Source organism: Passer montanus, unplaced genomic scaffold (genome assembly GCF_014805655.1).
Source record: "Passer montanus isolate IOZ18808 unplaced genomic scaffold, ASM1480565v1 scaffold31, whole genome shotgun sequence".
NCBI lineage: Eukaryota > Metazoa > Chordata > Aves > Passeriformes > Passeridae > Passer > Passer montanus.
Window position 1 is genome coordinate 7780906 of NW_024367819.1, and position 13350 is coordinate 7794255.

The 13350-nt window shown below is 41.7% G+C and overlaps 1 protein-coding gene across 5 annotated transcripts in view; it reads left to right on the forward strand.

Annotated features, from left to right (window-relative positions):
* Nucleotides 1–1607: 1607 nt before the first annotated feature.
* The window catches only part of CTNND2 (catenin delta 2), a 646153-nt gene continuing 634410 nt past the window's right edge, over nucleotides 1608–13350 (forward strand). For 3 of the 5 annotated variants that reach the window (XM_039714847.1, XM_039714842.1, XM_039714845.1), the window contains exon 1: nucleotides 2252–2594. In XM_039714847.1, coding sequence (XP_039570781.1) covers nucleotides 2558–2594 — 37 coding nt within the window. In that variant the 5' untranslated portion in view covers nucleotides 2252–2557. Of the gene's footprint in view, nucleotides 1626–2251; nucleotides 2595–2743; nucleotides 2766–13350 lie in introns of those variants that run through there. The other 2 variants (XM_039714844.1, XM_039714843.1) reach the window with 2 other exon arrangements.

Genomic DNA, 13350 nt, shown 5'->3' on the forward strand with positions numbered 1-13350 from the left:
TTCTTCCAAAACCCTTCTGTCTCCAGATCTCACTTTTCCTACAGAGACTCTACATTATTATATATCTTTATTGTTATTATATTTAACTTCCAGGCTAACAGCTTCCATACTAACTACTCAGATCAGTATAGCCAGCTGGGTAACCTTTGCAGTGTGGGGAGAATCAGATGTCTTAAGTTCATTCTTCACTAGCACACACTGCTTATCCTACAATTAGGTCAGATGTGTACTGTCCCCAGGGCCATGAAATGTCCCTATTACATGGGAATATTTGAGGGGGAATGGAAGGAGGACACAGCCTACTTCTAGTCTTTTAATCTCCTTTACCTTTATTGACAGAAACACCTTTCAACTCTGAAAAAGAGGCTGGGCTGCAGAAGGTGGATCACATGATGCTATGGCATATCTATGATACTGTAGTACCCAGTAATTTTATCATCAAATACATCTTGAAGTTTAACTGTAAGACAGTGATTCCAGGTAACTATTGAGAGATCCACTACTTTCAGTTCAGAGTTAGAGGTCTGTCTCAGGCTGGGAATCACAAACCCAGGGTCTTGCACTTAGCAGAAAAAATGAATTTTTGGTCCAACCAAAAGTTCAGACAATGGGCTAGTTGGTCACTTCTCTACTTGAGTCAAGACTAGATTGGCCACTGTGTTCTGCCACCAGCAAGCTCCTCTCTATAGCTGCAACTCAGTAGGCATCAAGACATGCCAGACCAGAACCCAGCAATGAGGTTTTGGCTTCTCTCTAGACTTGAGCCCAGAGATGCTCCTCTCACAAGTCCTAGTAGTTGGGCAAAATCTGGATTGGCATTGAGGGGTGCTGCCAGGCTGAATCACCCTCAGCTGTAACTTACCGATTTTGCCACAGGTGGATGGGCGACCTTCACCTAACCCAGGGAAATGACACATACTAGTCATATATATGGTCCAATCAACAGGGAAATAAACCCCTCTTGCCCCCCCCCAAAACCCTCACGCCTAAACCAAGGCATTCTGGCAGCGGGAAGATGTAGCCTCCGGCTTTCCCGTGACAATAAGGGAGGGCTAGCCACCGCAACCATCCCTCGGTGAGAAGTGGGATCTTCAGCCAGGTGCATCTCCTGCTCGCAGCAGTTTGGGGAAGCTGCGAGAACGCCAGGCGAGAGGTGGCAGCAGCGAGTCGCCGTGCAGCCCGGTGGCGGCGGTCGGCCCGCGCCGCTGCCGCCTCGGCTCAGCCGGGCCGCCGGCACCGCTGCCCGGCCCGGCCCGGCTTATCCGGCACGGCTTGTCCGGAGCGGCTCTGCGGGGCCGGAGGGGCGCGGGGAGGATGGCTGGGAGCGCCGTGTCCCGCGGGAGAGGCCCGCCTGGCCCCTGGCGCCCGGGGACACGCGGGTCGCTCCCTGCGGGGCAGGTGCTGGGACCGCGATTTTGGGCAGCAGATGTCCGGCTGTAGGCGGGGGCCGGGCGCCTCGGCCGCGCCTGGGGCTGTCCCCAGTGCCGCGCTGATGCTCAGCCCGCTGCGAGCGTGAATTAGCAGAGATTACCCCGGGCAGCAACCCCCAAAAACTGTGTGGTATTGTTCAGGTTCCAAAACTCCGAGCAGCGAGTTGAAAGGAGCCGTGGGGTGGCAACTTTCAGGTGAGTGCTGCAATTGCATTCCACACAAGTTTCTGAACGATTCTGAAGGGTTAAGCGTGCGCAGGAGTAAAACATGACTTCCATATTCCTTACCCTATTTGCTCTCCAGAAGACTTCTGAGAACACGGTAGGATTTCCACCTAGGTTTCCCAAGCATGGGAAGAGAGACCCGAGGTAGACACGAGCCGGGGTGCGAGCTCTGGCTTCCCTGTTGCTGTCACCGTTTTGGCTGGCCGACCTCAAGTTCCCAACCCATGACAGCAGGAGCGGCGGTCACTGCCGAGGGGCTGCTCCCCACCGAGGACCCCCGCCCCAGGGTGCGCTCCAACACCTGCGCCCTCTTCCCCACCTCCCTTTCCCCAGGAAATCAGAGAGCCCCCGGCCGCGGGGGTCTGAGGGAACACGGGGACGCCCCCCTCTGCGGCGAGGCTGGGGGACCCGGCCCGGCCCTACCTCAGCCCCGCCCGGCACAGGCGGCAGCGCCTCATCGGCAGCGGGGCCGCCCGCCCCCCTCTGTCCCCCCCAGCGCCGGCTGCTCGGCCGCGGCGGGCGCGCTCCTGCTGGGGAGGGGACGGGCAGGGAGGGGCGGAGGCAGGCGGGAGGGAGGGAGGGAGGCAGGGCCAGCCGCCGCCGCCGCAGCGGCCCCGCGCCTCGCCCCAGCGGCGGGGCGGTGGATGCCGAGCCCTCCTCGCCCCGGCAGCCAGCGGGCAGCTGTCCTGCGGCCGAGCCCCTCGGAGCCGGATCGGCGCGCTCGCACGGACACGGGGACACACGGGCGCACACGCACGCCCTGGGGGGGGGCAAGCCGAGGATGCTGCAGCTGGGCAAGGTCAGGACCTTGCGGTGAAGCCCGGAGCCGTCGCTCGCCCCCCCCCGCTCCCCCGCTTCATTCTCGCTTAGCGGACTGAGGATTTGCTGTTGGGTTTTGGTATATGTTTGGGAGCAAGCAGGCTGAATCGGCGCCGATCGGTGAGTACGACAGGCACCGTAATGGTGCCAGGTCCGTCCCCCTCCCCCCCACACACCCTTCCCGCCTGCGTGATATTTCTTCTTGATGCGGGGTCCTGCTCTGCTCCCCTCGGCGAGGCAGCCGGGCTGGGTTGGGCTGCAAGGAGCGGTGTTTATGCCCTCAGCCGAAAGGTAACAAAGTGCGTTATTTCCTCATGGCTCTTTCTCCCGGGCCTCCCCCTCCATCGCTTTCCTCCCTTTCTTGCTACGTTAGTCGTTGCTTATGTAGGGCATCCGCGGCACAGTGTCTCCCGACGCCCTGCACTAATGTGCTCGTTACGGCGGTGAAGTCATGGGCCAGGGAGAAGGGGGAGGAAGAAGAGGAGAAAGAAGATGAAGGGGCCCGGGGACCCGAGGGCGGGGGCAGCGCCCGGCCCTGCGCGGAGCCCGCGCCCTGGGGCGGCTCCGAGCGACGGCTGCTGCGTGTTTCTGTGTGTCTGTGCTGCGTGTCTGTGTGTCTGTGTGTGCGCGGAGGGGTGTGTGGGGTGTGTGCTCTTCCTTTGAAGCCACCGTCTGCGAAATCCTGCGCTCGAGGAGCGGGCGGAGGGGGTGGGGAGGGGAGCCGCGATGTGCGCTGTGATGTTTCGTTGATCTATATTTAATGGCTGAAAGAAGAGATGCTTTTCTTTCCTTTACCCTTACCTTACTCTTATTCTGATGTGTAATGTGCTTGCATCGATCGGTCAAATCGTAGCTTCAGCTGAATCAAGTCACCACAGAGGAAGGAGGTGCAGCGGCACAGGCAGTACATGTAATACACAAATTCATCTGGCCAGGGATCTTGGAGAAAAATGAAAAACCCGTTAGAGAGATAATTTTAGAAATCATCTTAAATTTCCCCTGGAGGGACTGGAAGGATGAATACACGGAAGAGTGCAATACAATGTCTTGTGCTGTTACATTTTCTTATACTTTGTTAGGGTGTGCTTTGTTTGGATTCAGGGTGTCACGATTAACCCTATGCTTTACAGAAAAGAAAAATCCAAAACTTGGAAGAAATACTTAGAAATGAATAGTCTTCTTTATTGAACACACAGCTCTTAAATTTAGTGCCTGTAGTAACTGATATCCGTGCCCCTTAAAAAATGTATGCCTTTTTATTGGCAATACCAAGGTAAAGTAAAAACTTCACATTGCAGGTTTATTTTCGAAGTCTTTATAGGTAGCCTATATGTAAAGTGAAAACAGTGAGTCAGGCTGAGCTGTGCTTTGTAGCAAACCTTTCCATAGGGTACGTCAAATCTTACGTACCTCAAGACAGAGCGAGGACAACCCAGAATTATATGGAGTTTATGTAAGTCTGTTGTGTCTCTTGCAAAATCAAGAGAGGGAAAAAAATCTTTAATCATTCTGTACTTCAGGATCTATTCATCCTGTCTTAAAAAATAAACTGATTATGTAACTCATGTAGGCTGAGTTTATCTTTTTCAGACAGCCTAGTTAGTTGGCAGTGTATAAATGATATGGCATGAAGGGGTTAAGGGCAGGTCTCCAGAGAAAGCTCCTGTATATCCTGCTTGTGGGCCTCTGAGACTCAAGTGGCTTTAGGGCTTTTGATGCCTTTACACAGGTTATCTGAGGAAGAGCCCCAACACTAAACCCAAACCAACTGGAATGACTGTGATATTTAAGCAAAACATTATACGATGATCAAATACCCTTGTAAGACTAATTTCAGAGCTGAGTTGGTGAAGCTGTCTCATTCAGTCTGTGAATGACATGATCCTTTGGGAGCCTTGACTGACTATCAGCTGCAAAACAGCGGAGAACTTGCGATCGATCATCGTCATTAGTAAGAAGTTGATTAATAGCTCAGGACTGGGTTGAATGTGATTATGTTGAATGTTGTAGTTCCAAAAGAGGAGATCACATCTTGATCACGTTGTTCAGAGATGGTTTTTGCAGTCTGTTATATAAGAGAGGCTTGGAGAAAAAAAAAAGGAGTAGCGGGCTGTGCTGTGTATACCTACTGAGGGAAATACACCCCAAAGCTGCTAGTAGGAAGCTAAGTATTTATTTCCAAATGCCAGTTACATGACTTTTTGTGGATTGGAAGAAACATGCTTTTAGGACAGGATTCCATCTACAATTCTCAAGTTCTGTTTGTCAGGTGCCTTAGTATGTTAAAGGCAATAAATAGCTCATCAGTGACACAAGCCTCTGACTTTTGCTGTGGGGTTTTTTGATAACAATATCAAGATAATTTCATTCTCACATAATGAACTCTAACAGACAATTGCACAAAACAGAAATAGTAGCAACTAAAAAAAAGATTTTTGCATAATTCTTATTTGTATCATTTACCTCTGCTAATGGATGGTAGCAATTTAATGACTATGGTTTGGTGTTGAGTATTTGTTGCTTAAGACACGTGTAAAATCAACTTATGCTACAAAAGCAGTGCTGGAGTTGTTTATGTTAAGCATTTTAAGAGAAGCCTTTTTAGGTAGGGGCGTAGATTGGCATGCAAATGGAGCAGATAACAGAATCAGCGGAACTCATGAGTGTTAAATTTTGCACTAAATTTCAGGTACATTTTCTATTTCATGGTTCAGTATGATATGATTTTTAGAGCTGATCGCTTGTGGAAATTCCAGCATATCTTTGTTAGGATTTCAAGCATATGTATCTATCCTAGAAGCAGCTGTTTTCAGGAGTATCAGCAAGATAAGGAAAATGCATTATTACAGTACTCTGCACTTAAATAAGGACCTGTGGTTTTGATGCTTATTGATTGTGCCTGTAAGTTATGAGGGGTTTTATATTTGAAGTTACAGCTGAGGTTTGACAGAAATGATAGTGATTGTTTTTTCTCTTTGAAGTTCTCAGTAAGAGCCTATTGGAGGATGAATTTTGGATGCTTATTTACCTGTGCAATATTAAGTTTAGTAGTAGAAATAACATACAAGTAAAAAACGTACCTTAATAGAGGCAGCAGTTTTAAATATGGAAAATTTATTTCATAAGTGACAAAATGACTCTCAAATAGGACCAAATCACATTTTCTCTTAGAGAAGAGATTATTTGTGTCATGACAGAAGATATTATACCAGGAAAAACATTGTATTTTTGGCCTTTGTTAATGGGGGTATGTTGGGAAATGTATTTTCTCTCATATGAATAGGAAGTCTCTGTGCAGGACAAGTAAGTAGTCCTCTGCTCACACTCTGCAGAACCACACAACTCTTTGGCTGAATGGCTCCTTGGTAGTTAGGCTCACCTGGAAAGAAATCTGAATGCAGCATGACACACTGAAACAATTTCTTCTATCCCCTTGGGATGTGCTAACTTTGTAGTGAATGAGTTGTAAAAGCAGATTGCCTGACCAGATTGTCTGGCATTATGCTGGACAAAATTTAAATTCAATAGTATTGAAAAGGAAATATGCTATTTGTTTCTATGTAAACCAATTGCCATGTTAATAGATTTTTTTTTCTTATATAAACTGCCAGTTTAGTCTAGAACTACGAAACAGAGAAACATTTCATTATCTATGGGAGCAAGCATTTAATATTTGTTTAAATTGCTCTTGGCATGGTAACTTCTAGTGCATCCTACCAGCTCTTAATCTGCCTATTCTACTTTACAAAATTCTATTATAATAATAAGCAATAACTTCAAGACACATAAACATGGAACAGAATGTATTGTCTTGTCCTTTTGGTTGCTGCCTATTCTATTGAAGCTTCTGGAAAAAAAAAACCAAAAAAAAAAAAAATAACAAAGCAAAACTTCTGGAAAAAAAAAACAAAAAAAAAAAAAACACCAAAGCAAAAAACCACCCAACCTAAACTCCCTCAAGAAACCCCAAACCCCCCAGGCTTCTAATGAAACTTTTAATTTTGTACTTCTCAGAGCTGCCAAAATGGTGTTAACTTTCTAAAACTCATATATAAAATAACCATGTTTGATGTTACATTTTGCTTTGCTTTATTATGTTAATCATAATAATTCTACTATATAATGAACTATTATTTTCCACTTGTTTTAATTCCACTTTAAGAAGCCACAAATATGTAGAGTTTGACTTGTAGCATCCAAAATAAAGAATATCTGAGACTCAGAGGCTGTATATAAAACATTCTGTAGAGGAGGATTTTTGCATTTTCCCCTCCTATGTTTTTGATATTTTTGTCTTCCACTCTTTTTTCCTTGCCAAATTTACAGTCGATTTTTTCATCTCCCAAAAATCTTCACAGTACAGCAACTTACTTTTGGTCAAGATAATTACTTTTACTGACAGTGTAACTTAAATTTGCCTGCTCAATGTAACATAAACATCTTTTTTCAGTCATGGGTACATTCTCCAGTTCAAATACTGTCAGGTGTTATTCAATTTAGTACCCAAGATATCCTTTTAAGTGTGAATTTTTGAAGGGAGCCAAAGAAAATAAACAGCTAGTGTAAATATATATTCTGATGGGATTCTTGATTATTTAAAACCCACTGGATATAATTATTATTTCACACATTCATTTATATCAGATTTCTATTAGATAGTTTCATTCAAATTACTAAGATGCTTATTATGGGAAAATAATTAAGTTTCAGTCTGGTGGTAGAAAATTACTGTACTTTTTAGCTCCACTAGGATGACTGTAGGTTGTAATCTTCATCCTGTAAAAGCATGTGCTTTCCATCAGAACCAGCAAGCAGTTTGGAAGGGTGACTGGCAAGGATGGTCTGAGAGGTAACTAAAGGCTCCAGACAATGACTTTCAAGGTATTTTAATTCCTGCTTCCCAAGAGAGTTCTGCAATTTTTGAAGCTGGGTTATCTGAAAGGCAAGAAAACATGCACTGGATGTTATAAACAGAACATGTGAACTTTTTCATTTTTCTTAACGGTTTCGTTCTTCTTAACATTTCTTAATACCTAAATGCTGGAATTCAAGAATTTGTGTATTTCTAATATGCTAGTTGATCTATAAGTGGCTGTAGTTTTTTGTTTGTTTGCTTGGGGTGTCTTTTTGGGGTGGTTTTTGTTTGTTTTGTTTTGGGTTTTTTTTTTTTTTAATGTATACATTGTTTAAATGTATACATTGTAGATTTATGTGAGCAAAGAGTGTAACTTTTCTGAAAATGGCATAAATGAATCAAATCCTGGCATGTTGGCTGGGTAATAATCAGGTTTCTTTGAAAGCAAGTTGTTGTTATCCTCAGTCAAATTTACTTGCTCAAAAAAAAAATTGTTCTTGACAGGAAGTTGACTGTTGCTTTACCTGTTTGGCATATGGGAAGGCAAAAGCTTTTTCATGCTCTTTTTTTTTGTTTGAAAAATGTCGTGACATTAGATATGGATGTTCATATTCAGTTAAAGCAGAGTGAGAAGGCAGAAGGCTAGGTGGGGCAATGATTATCTAAGGAAACAACAACTTAAAGGTTTTCAGCAATGGAAATGCCTCAAGATTAAACATGTAAATCCTGCCTGTACAAACTTTGTTGCTGTTTTGTATGCCAGGATTTATAGAGTCAGTTCTTTAAATAAGCAGGTACTTGGAGACTTTTGTTACACCATCACTTTCTCATATTTCTTATGCCAACCAAACTTCAGGACAACTTTTGAACGTGCCTAATGGCATCACCTAATTTGGGCATGGTGCGATGCCATAGTAGGTGAGATTCTGTGTGATTGAGCAAATTGAAATCTCCTGGAAAATTGGAGTTGGGGCTGCTAAAAAATGTAGGTACTAAATTCAGAGTGGTACATCTAGTGAATTCTTTCAAATCAAAATCTAGGTTAGTCTGTGAGCATTTTGAAAAATTTTAACAAAATGATTAGTCATATTTGATACTTTCTGAGTGCTTCTGATAAAACTCCTGTATCCTTGATCACCACGTGATGGTAACCTGAACCTTCAGTTCAGTGCCTAACCTTGTCTGACCTAGTGTGCTTAGAAATGTAGTGACTAGAACAAAAAAGTTCTGGGTATTTTAAAAAGTTTGTGTTTTAATGAAGGAGGATGACAGTAATTGATGAGTTGTAGAATTTTTGCTGCAAATGGTTTTGAAGCCTGAGTTACAAGAATAATGTGATTTTATGTGTGGATTTCCACTGCAGTGGAAATGTATGTCATCTGATGGTACAAAGGGCAAGACTTGGAAGTGTGATAGTACATCTTTATCATCGCAGTGGGCCCCCAGCCAGGTAATAGCTTACATAGACTCCATGTGTTACAGAAGGCTGGTTAATCTCTTTGTTATATTAAGAAACCCATTGTTCTTTTATATCTTAGTTCACGACAGGTGTACTTGATTGGTCCTTTAATTATGGCACCACCGCCGCTGGCTAATTAAGAAACCACCCTTTGGTAAACAAATTTCTATAACATATTCCACATGTCCACATGTTCTTTTGTTAACTTGCTTGGGTGCAGCAAGTTAAGAATTGTTTCTCATTCTTTTCTCCGATCTTCTCACAGTCTTTTCCCAGAACGATACCTAGGAGAGTTGTGTTTCTCTCTGTGGTCAGAGAGCTGCTGCCACACATCTCTTCTTTATAAGTGTCAAAAATATAGAATGCATTCCAAAAATTTTCATTACGATTAAAACAACAGAAGACTGTTGCTTCTGTTTTCTTTACTTCTGACATTTGATTGTGTTAACCTTCCCAATAGAACGATTTTGGGTAACAGGTTTGGAAGTCCTGTCCTGCTTATGGCTCACTAGGTTAATTCCAGATCCTTCTCAGCTATGTCTGTGTGATTTTCAGATGATAAAGTTTGGCCCATTCTGGGGAAAATAAAGGGGTTGCAGTCTGCCACTGACCTCAAGGGTTAACTACTACACATACATTTGTTTTACTGATGACTTACAGCACCCTACAGTTGAATGCATAGGAGATAGGCAACACCAATGCCTCTTTTTCTGCCATAATAAAGATGATAGTCTCTTACAGATTTTATATATTCAGTAGTATGTGTTTTTGGTTGAAAATGTTTCTGACAAGCTTGGCGGTTTATTGCACTTATTTTTCACTTCTGACTTCTATTGCCTTTACCAAGAACAAGTAAATTATTTCACAGAGCTTCAGGAGTCTTGGGGGACTCTGACTTTAATCTCTTCAAAGAAGAATGGACAGGTTGAGCTTAATTAGAAACATGCATGTCTAATCAAAGGGTAAATTTAGAATCACAAGTTTTAAGAACTGGCATTAAGAGCAGACTCATGATACCAAAAAATCTTTGTCATCATGAAACCATGGTATATTTGTGAAGCATAATGCAGTATTCTGATAAGCAGTTGTTTAATACTCTCAAGTACATAGGCCTTCCTAATATTTGTCGTTACACAGTTTTTTCAATAAAAAGAATTCCAAAGCATGCAATTCTGGTCAAACTGTGGAAGTTCGTTAGCCCCTGAGTGTTTCCACTGGGATCCTCTGCACTTAATTCTCAATGCAGACTCTCATAATGAGCACCCAAAGGATGGCTAATATCAGAAAGGAAGAAACAATTCCTTACATTCCATGTATCTTATGTAGCATAGATCTGTTCAGCAAGTACTGTATGTGGATGAAGTGGAAAGCTATGGTGTAAAATGTAACCTTTACATTTCTTTTTTGCTTTTCTTGAGGTTGAGTTTTGATTAGTTGGCTTACATGTTCCATCTCTATAAATACCTTATACATAAAAGTAACCAAGAGTAATCTGTTTATTAATTCTTACTTTTCTATCCCTAAGTCTTGGAGATACAGTGCATGTATAGGTCTTGCTGTTCTATTTTTTTTTTTGTTTTGTTTTGTTGTAGGTTTTTCTCCAGTCAGTAAGAGATGTGATTTTTTTGTAGTGAGTAATAAATATTTCTTATATTTCATGTGTATTAGAAAAGCAGTAATTGAAATCAGCAGAGGAGACATCTGGTTTTGTATGCTAAAAAAAATTTCCAGGTTTTGATCATGTTTAATGCCTTCAATTTAGCTTAGAGTGGATAAAATTTTACAGAGATATATAAAGTAATTTAGTTTGATTTCTAGAATAAAATTTATGTACTTAATTTTTTTAATTTTTTTTTTTGTGTGAGCAAGTGCAACACTGGTATATGAGGAATATGCTATACCTGACAGGGACAGTTAAGTGCAACATAAACTTGACCTACTCTTAGGATTTTGGGATCTTGGATTTTTGAGACCTGGCATTTCTGACTCCTGGACATGCTGGTGTCATTTCATTGGAAAGCTGGCTGAACAAAGCCACTTCAAAGACTTGATTTTCCTGTTTGTGTGTGAATTCCCTATATCTAGTTACTCAGAGGGGAGCCTGGCCAGTGAGGGGGAGCAGGTTTTCCTTCACAGCTGTGTTCTGCCCACCGGAGTCCTCAGGCTGACATTGCTGATGGATTGCTCTCCCTGAGACTGTCTTCCCTCTAAAAATATCCAGGGAGGAACTACTTGGCTTTTGATCAGTGGTGATGGAAATATTTCAGGTCCCCAAATGACAGATTGTTGGTGATCTATTGACAGAACAGACTTGGAGCAATGATGTTTGTCAAGGAGCCAAAGAGTCTGCAATATAAATTGCTTTTACATTTTGAGGTTTGTTTCATTTTGCTTTCATTTGGGGTTTTTTTGTTTGTTTTTACTGCACATAGTGTCCAAAGCAAAGAAGGAGGTCTGAGATACTGCTTATAGCAGGCCAAAAAAAGGCTGGATGGGAATGTGGGGACAGGGAGGCAGGCTGGAAGGCATAACTACTATGTTGTCATGTTGTCAATGAAGAGGAAAGATGCTAATTCAATCTCTTACAACAGGTAGTTAATCCAGTATGATGATTTCTAGCAAATAGTTTTAGAAATACATTTTTGGGAGTGTTTTATTTACTAAAGTGCAGCAGTTCTAACAGAACACCTTGCACAAATAAGCAGAATAGAGTTTGAACACGTTTAAGAAATGCATGCATGCATATATTCTATTTTTGTGCATTAAACACATATGGAATTAGTTGCACCTCTGTCAAATGTAAAAATTCCTCTCTTGCATGCACATTACATAACTTGCGTATTAATCTCAAAAGTAATGTAATGTCATCTCCCTCAGGCAAAACCCAGGTGTACTCTTGTTGAATTTGGCAATAGAAATCCAACTGATTCCATAGGACCCCTCCCCTGTGTTTTACTAGATGTCCCTTAGTAAAAATATTTTTTCTATTTAATCCGCCTTCTTTCACTTGACTCTTTAGTAATTCCACAAGATAATGTTTGTCGTGAAACAGTTGGGGTGAGCTTTTTGAGTGGCTTTTGTTTTGTGGTGTTTGGTTTGGTTTTTTGGTTGGTTGGTTTTTTGGTTGAGCTTTTTTTTTGTTTGTTTGTTTGGTGGAGGTTTCTGTTGGGTTTTTTTGGTTTTTTGTTTTTGTTTTTTTTTTTTTTTAAGAAAATTGCAGTTATTATACTGTTATCATAAAATAGCAGGATAAGTAAATTCAGTAGCAGTTAATTGTTTTTGTATTATTTGGTCAATATATGAGTTACGGCTGGTGATAAAAATGGTGGAGAAATGGGAAAGAGAAGAAAAGATCACAATATAAGCTGGTTTAGCTAACTTATCTTACTGAAAGATTCTTCCTGACCTGTAGAACAGTATAGTTCTGGGAGTATAAGGTTTGTTTACCTGATAGTTTAGTATGCTAGTCATCAAATGGAATTGCTCTCTAGGAAGTTGTACAGACCTCCTAAAACAAGTGACTGAGTTTATGGAAATACACATTCTTGGGAATAGAGCAATTTATTCTTCCCCTTCTGCTGTTTTTAAATTCACTTTTTCATAAGGTATTTAGCATGCCTCCAGTAAAATACTGTAATGAAGAAGCAAGGACTCCTGATTTTTGAAGGGCTTAATATTCTCATAATAACGTTCAACTATCCATGTTTTTCAAACACTTTTCTAATAAATCTTTACTTAAATGTGGTATTTTGGTTCCACTTTGGGTTTAATAACTAAATAGTATTGGCAGACGGCCAAAAATAAGGGATTTTTTTTGGTCATATGGTTTTGTTTAGGAGTGTCTAATTTGTATACACTATGCAATGCATTAATGTTTTTGCTAAACAAAAGAGAATGAGTGGTGGGTATTAAAAATACTAGTTGACCAGGAGGAATGGGATAAATGGAAAAGTGACACAGTTTTCAAAAGTAGATGTTTAGCTGTGCTTCAGAAATAAATGTTGTGTCTAAAACCTAGTATCCTGAATTACGAGTTTCTCACTCTTTCACATCAACTACAGTAAGTTGCACATTTACGGGAATAGGATGCAGAAATAAAATTATTTTAGCCATCTTCAAACTCCATGGAAACAGCAGAAGATTTATTGCAGTGATACTGCTTCCATTAGCTGGCCCAAAACACATCTCAAGTCGTATCATTCCAACATGGAAGGTTCTCAATGAATTTTACAGGCAAGCTGAGGTGCTGTCACTACCGCTTACTGCTAAGGCTGATTTTTGTCCAAATGGGAACATCCACTGAAAACTTGTACCACTTCTATGTAGGCTTTTCTACCTTTAAGTATGTTCCTGCACCTTGATACAGACCATCATGGATGCCTGTCTCTCTTGTACCATCTACTTAAGTTGGTTGTACAATAACTATTATGAACTACTGTATTTTTTTTCACTGTAAGAAAACAAACATTTTTGCTTAAAAAACAGTAAAGAACTTCCTCTAATCTGAGTTTCCAGTGGCTACCACACTTCCTAATAACATGATGGGAAATTTATGTAGTCCA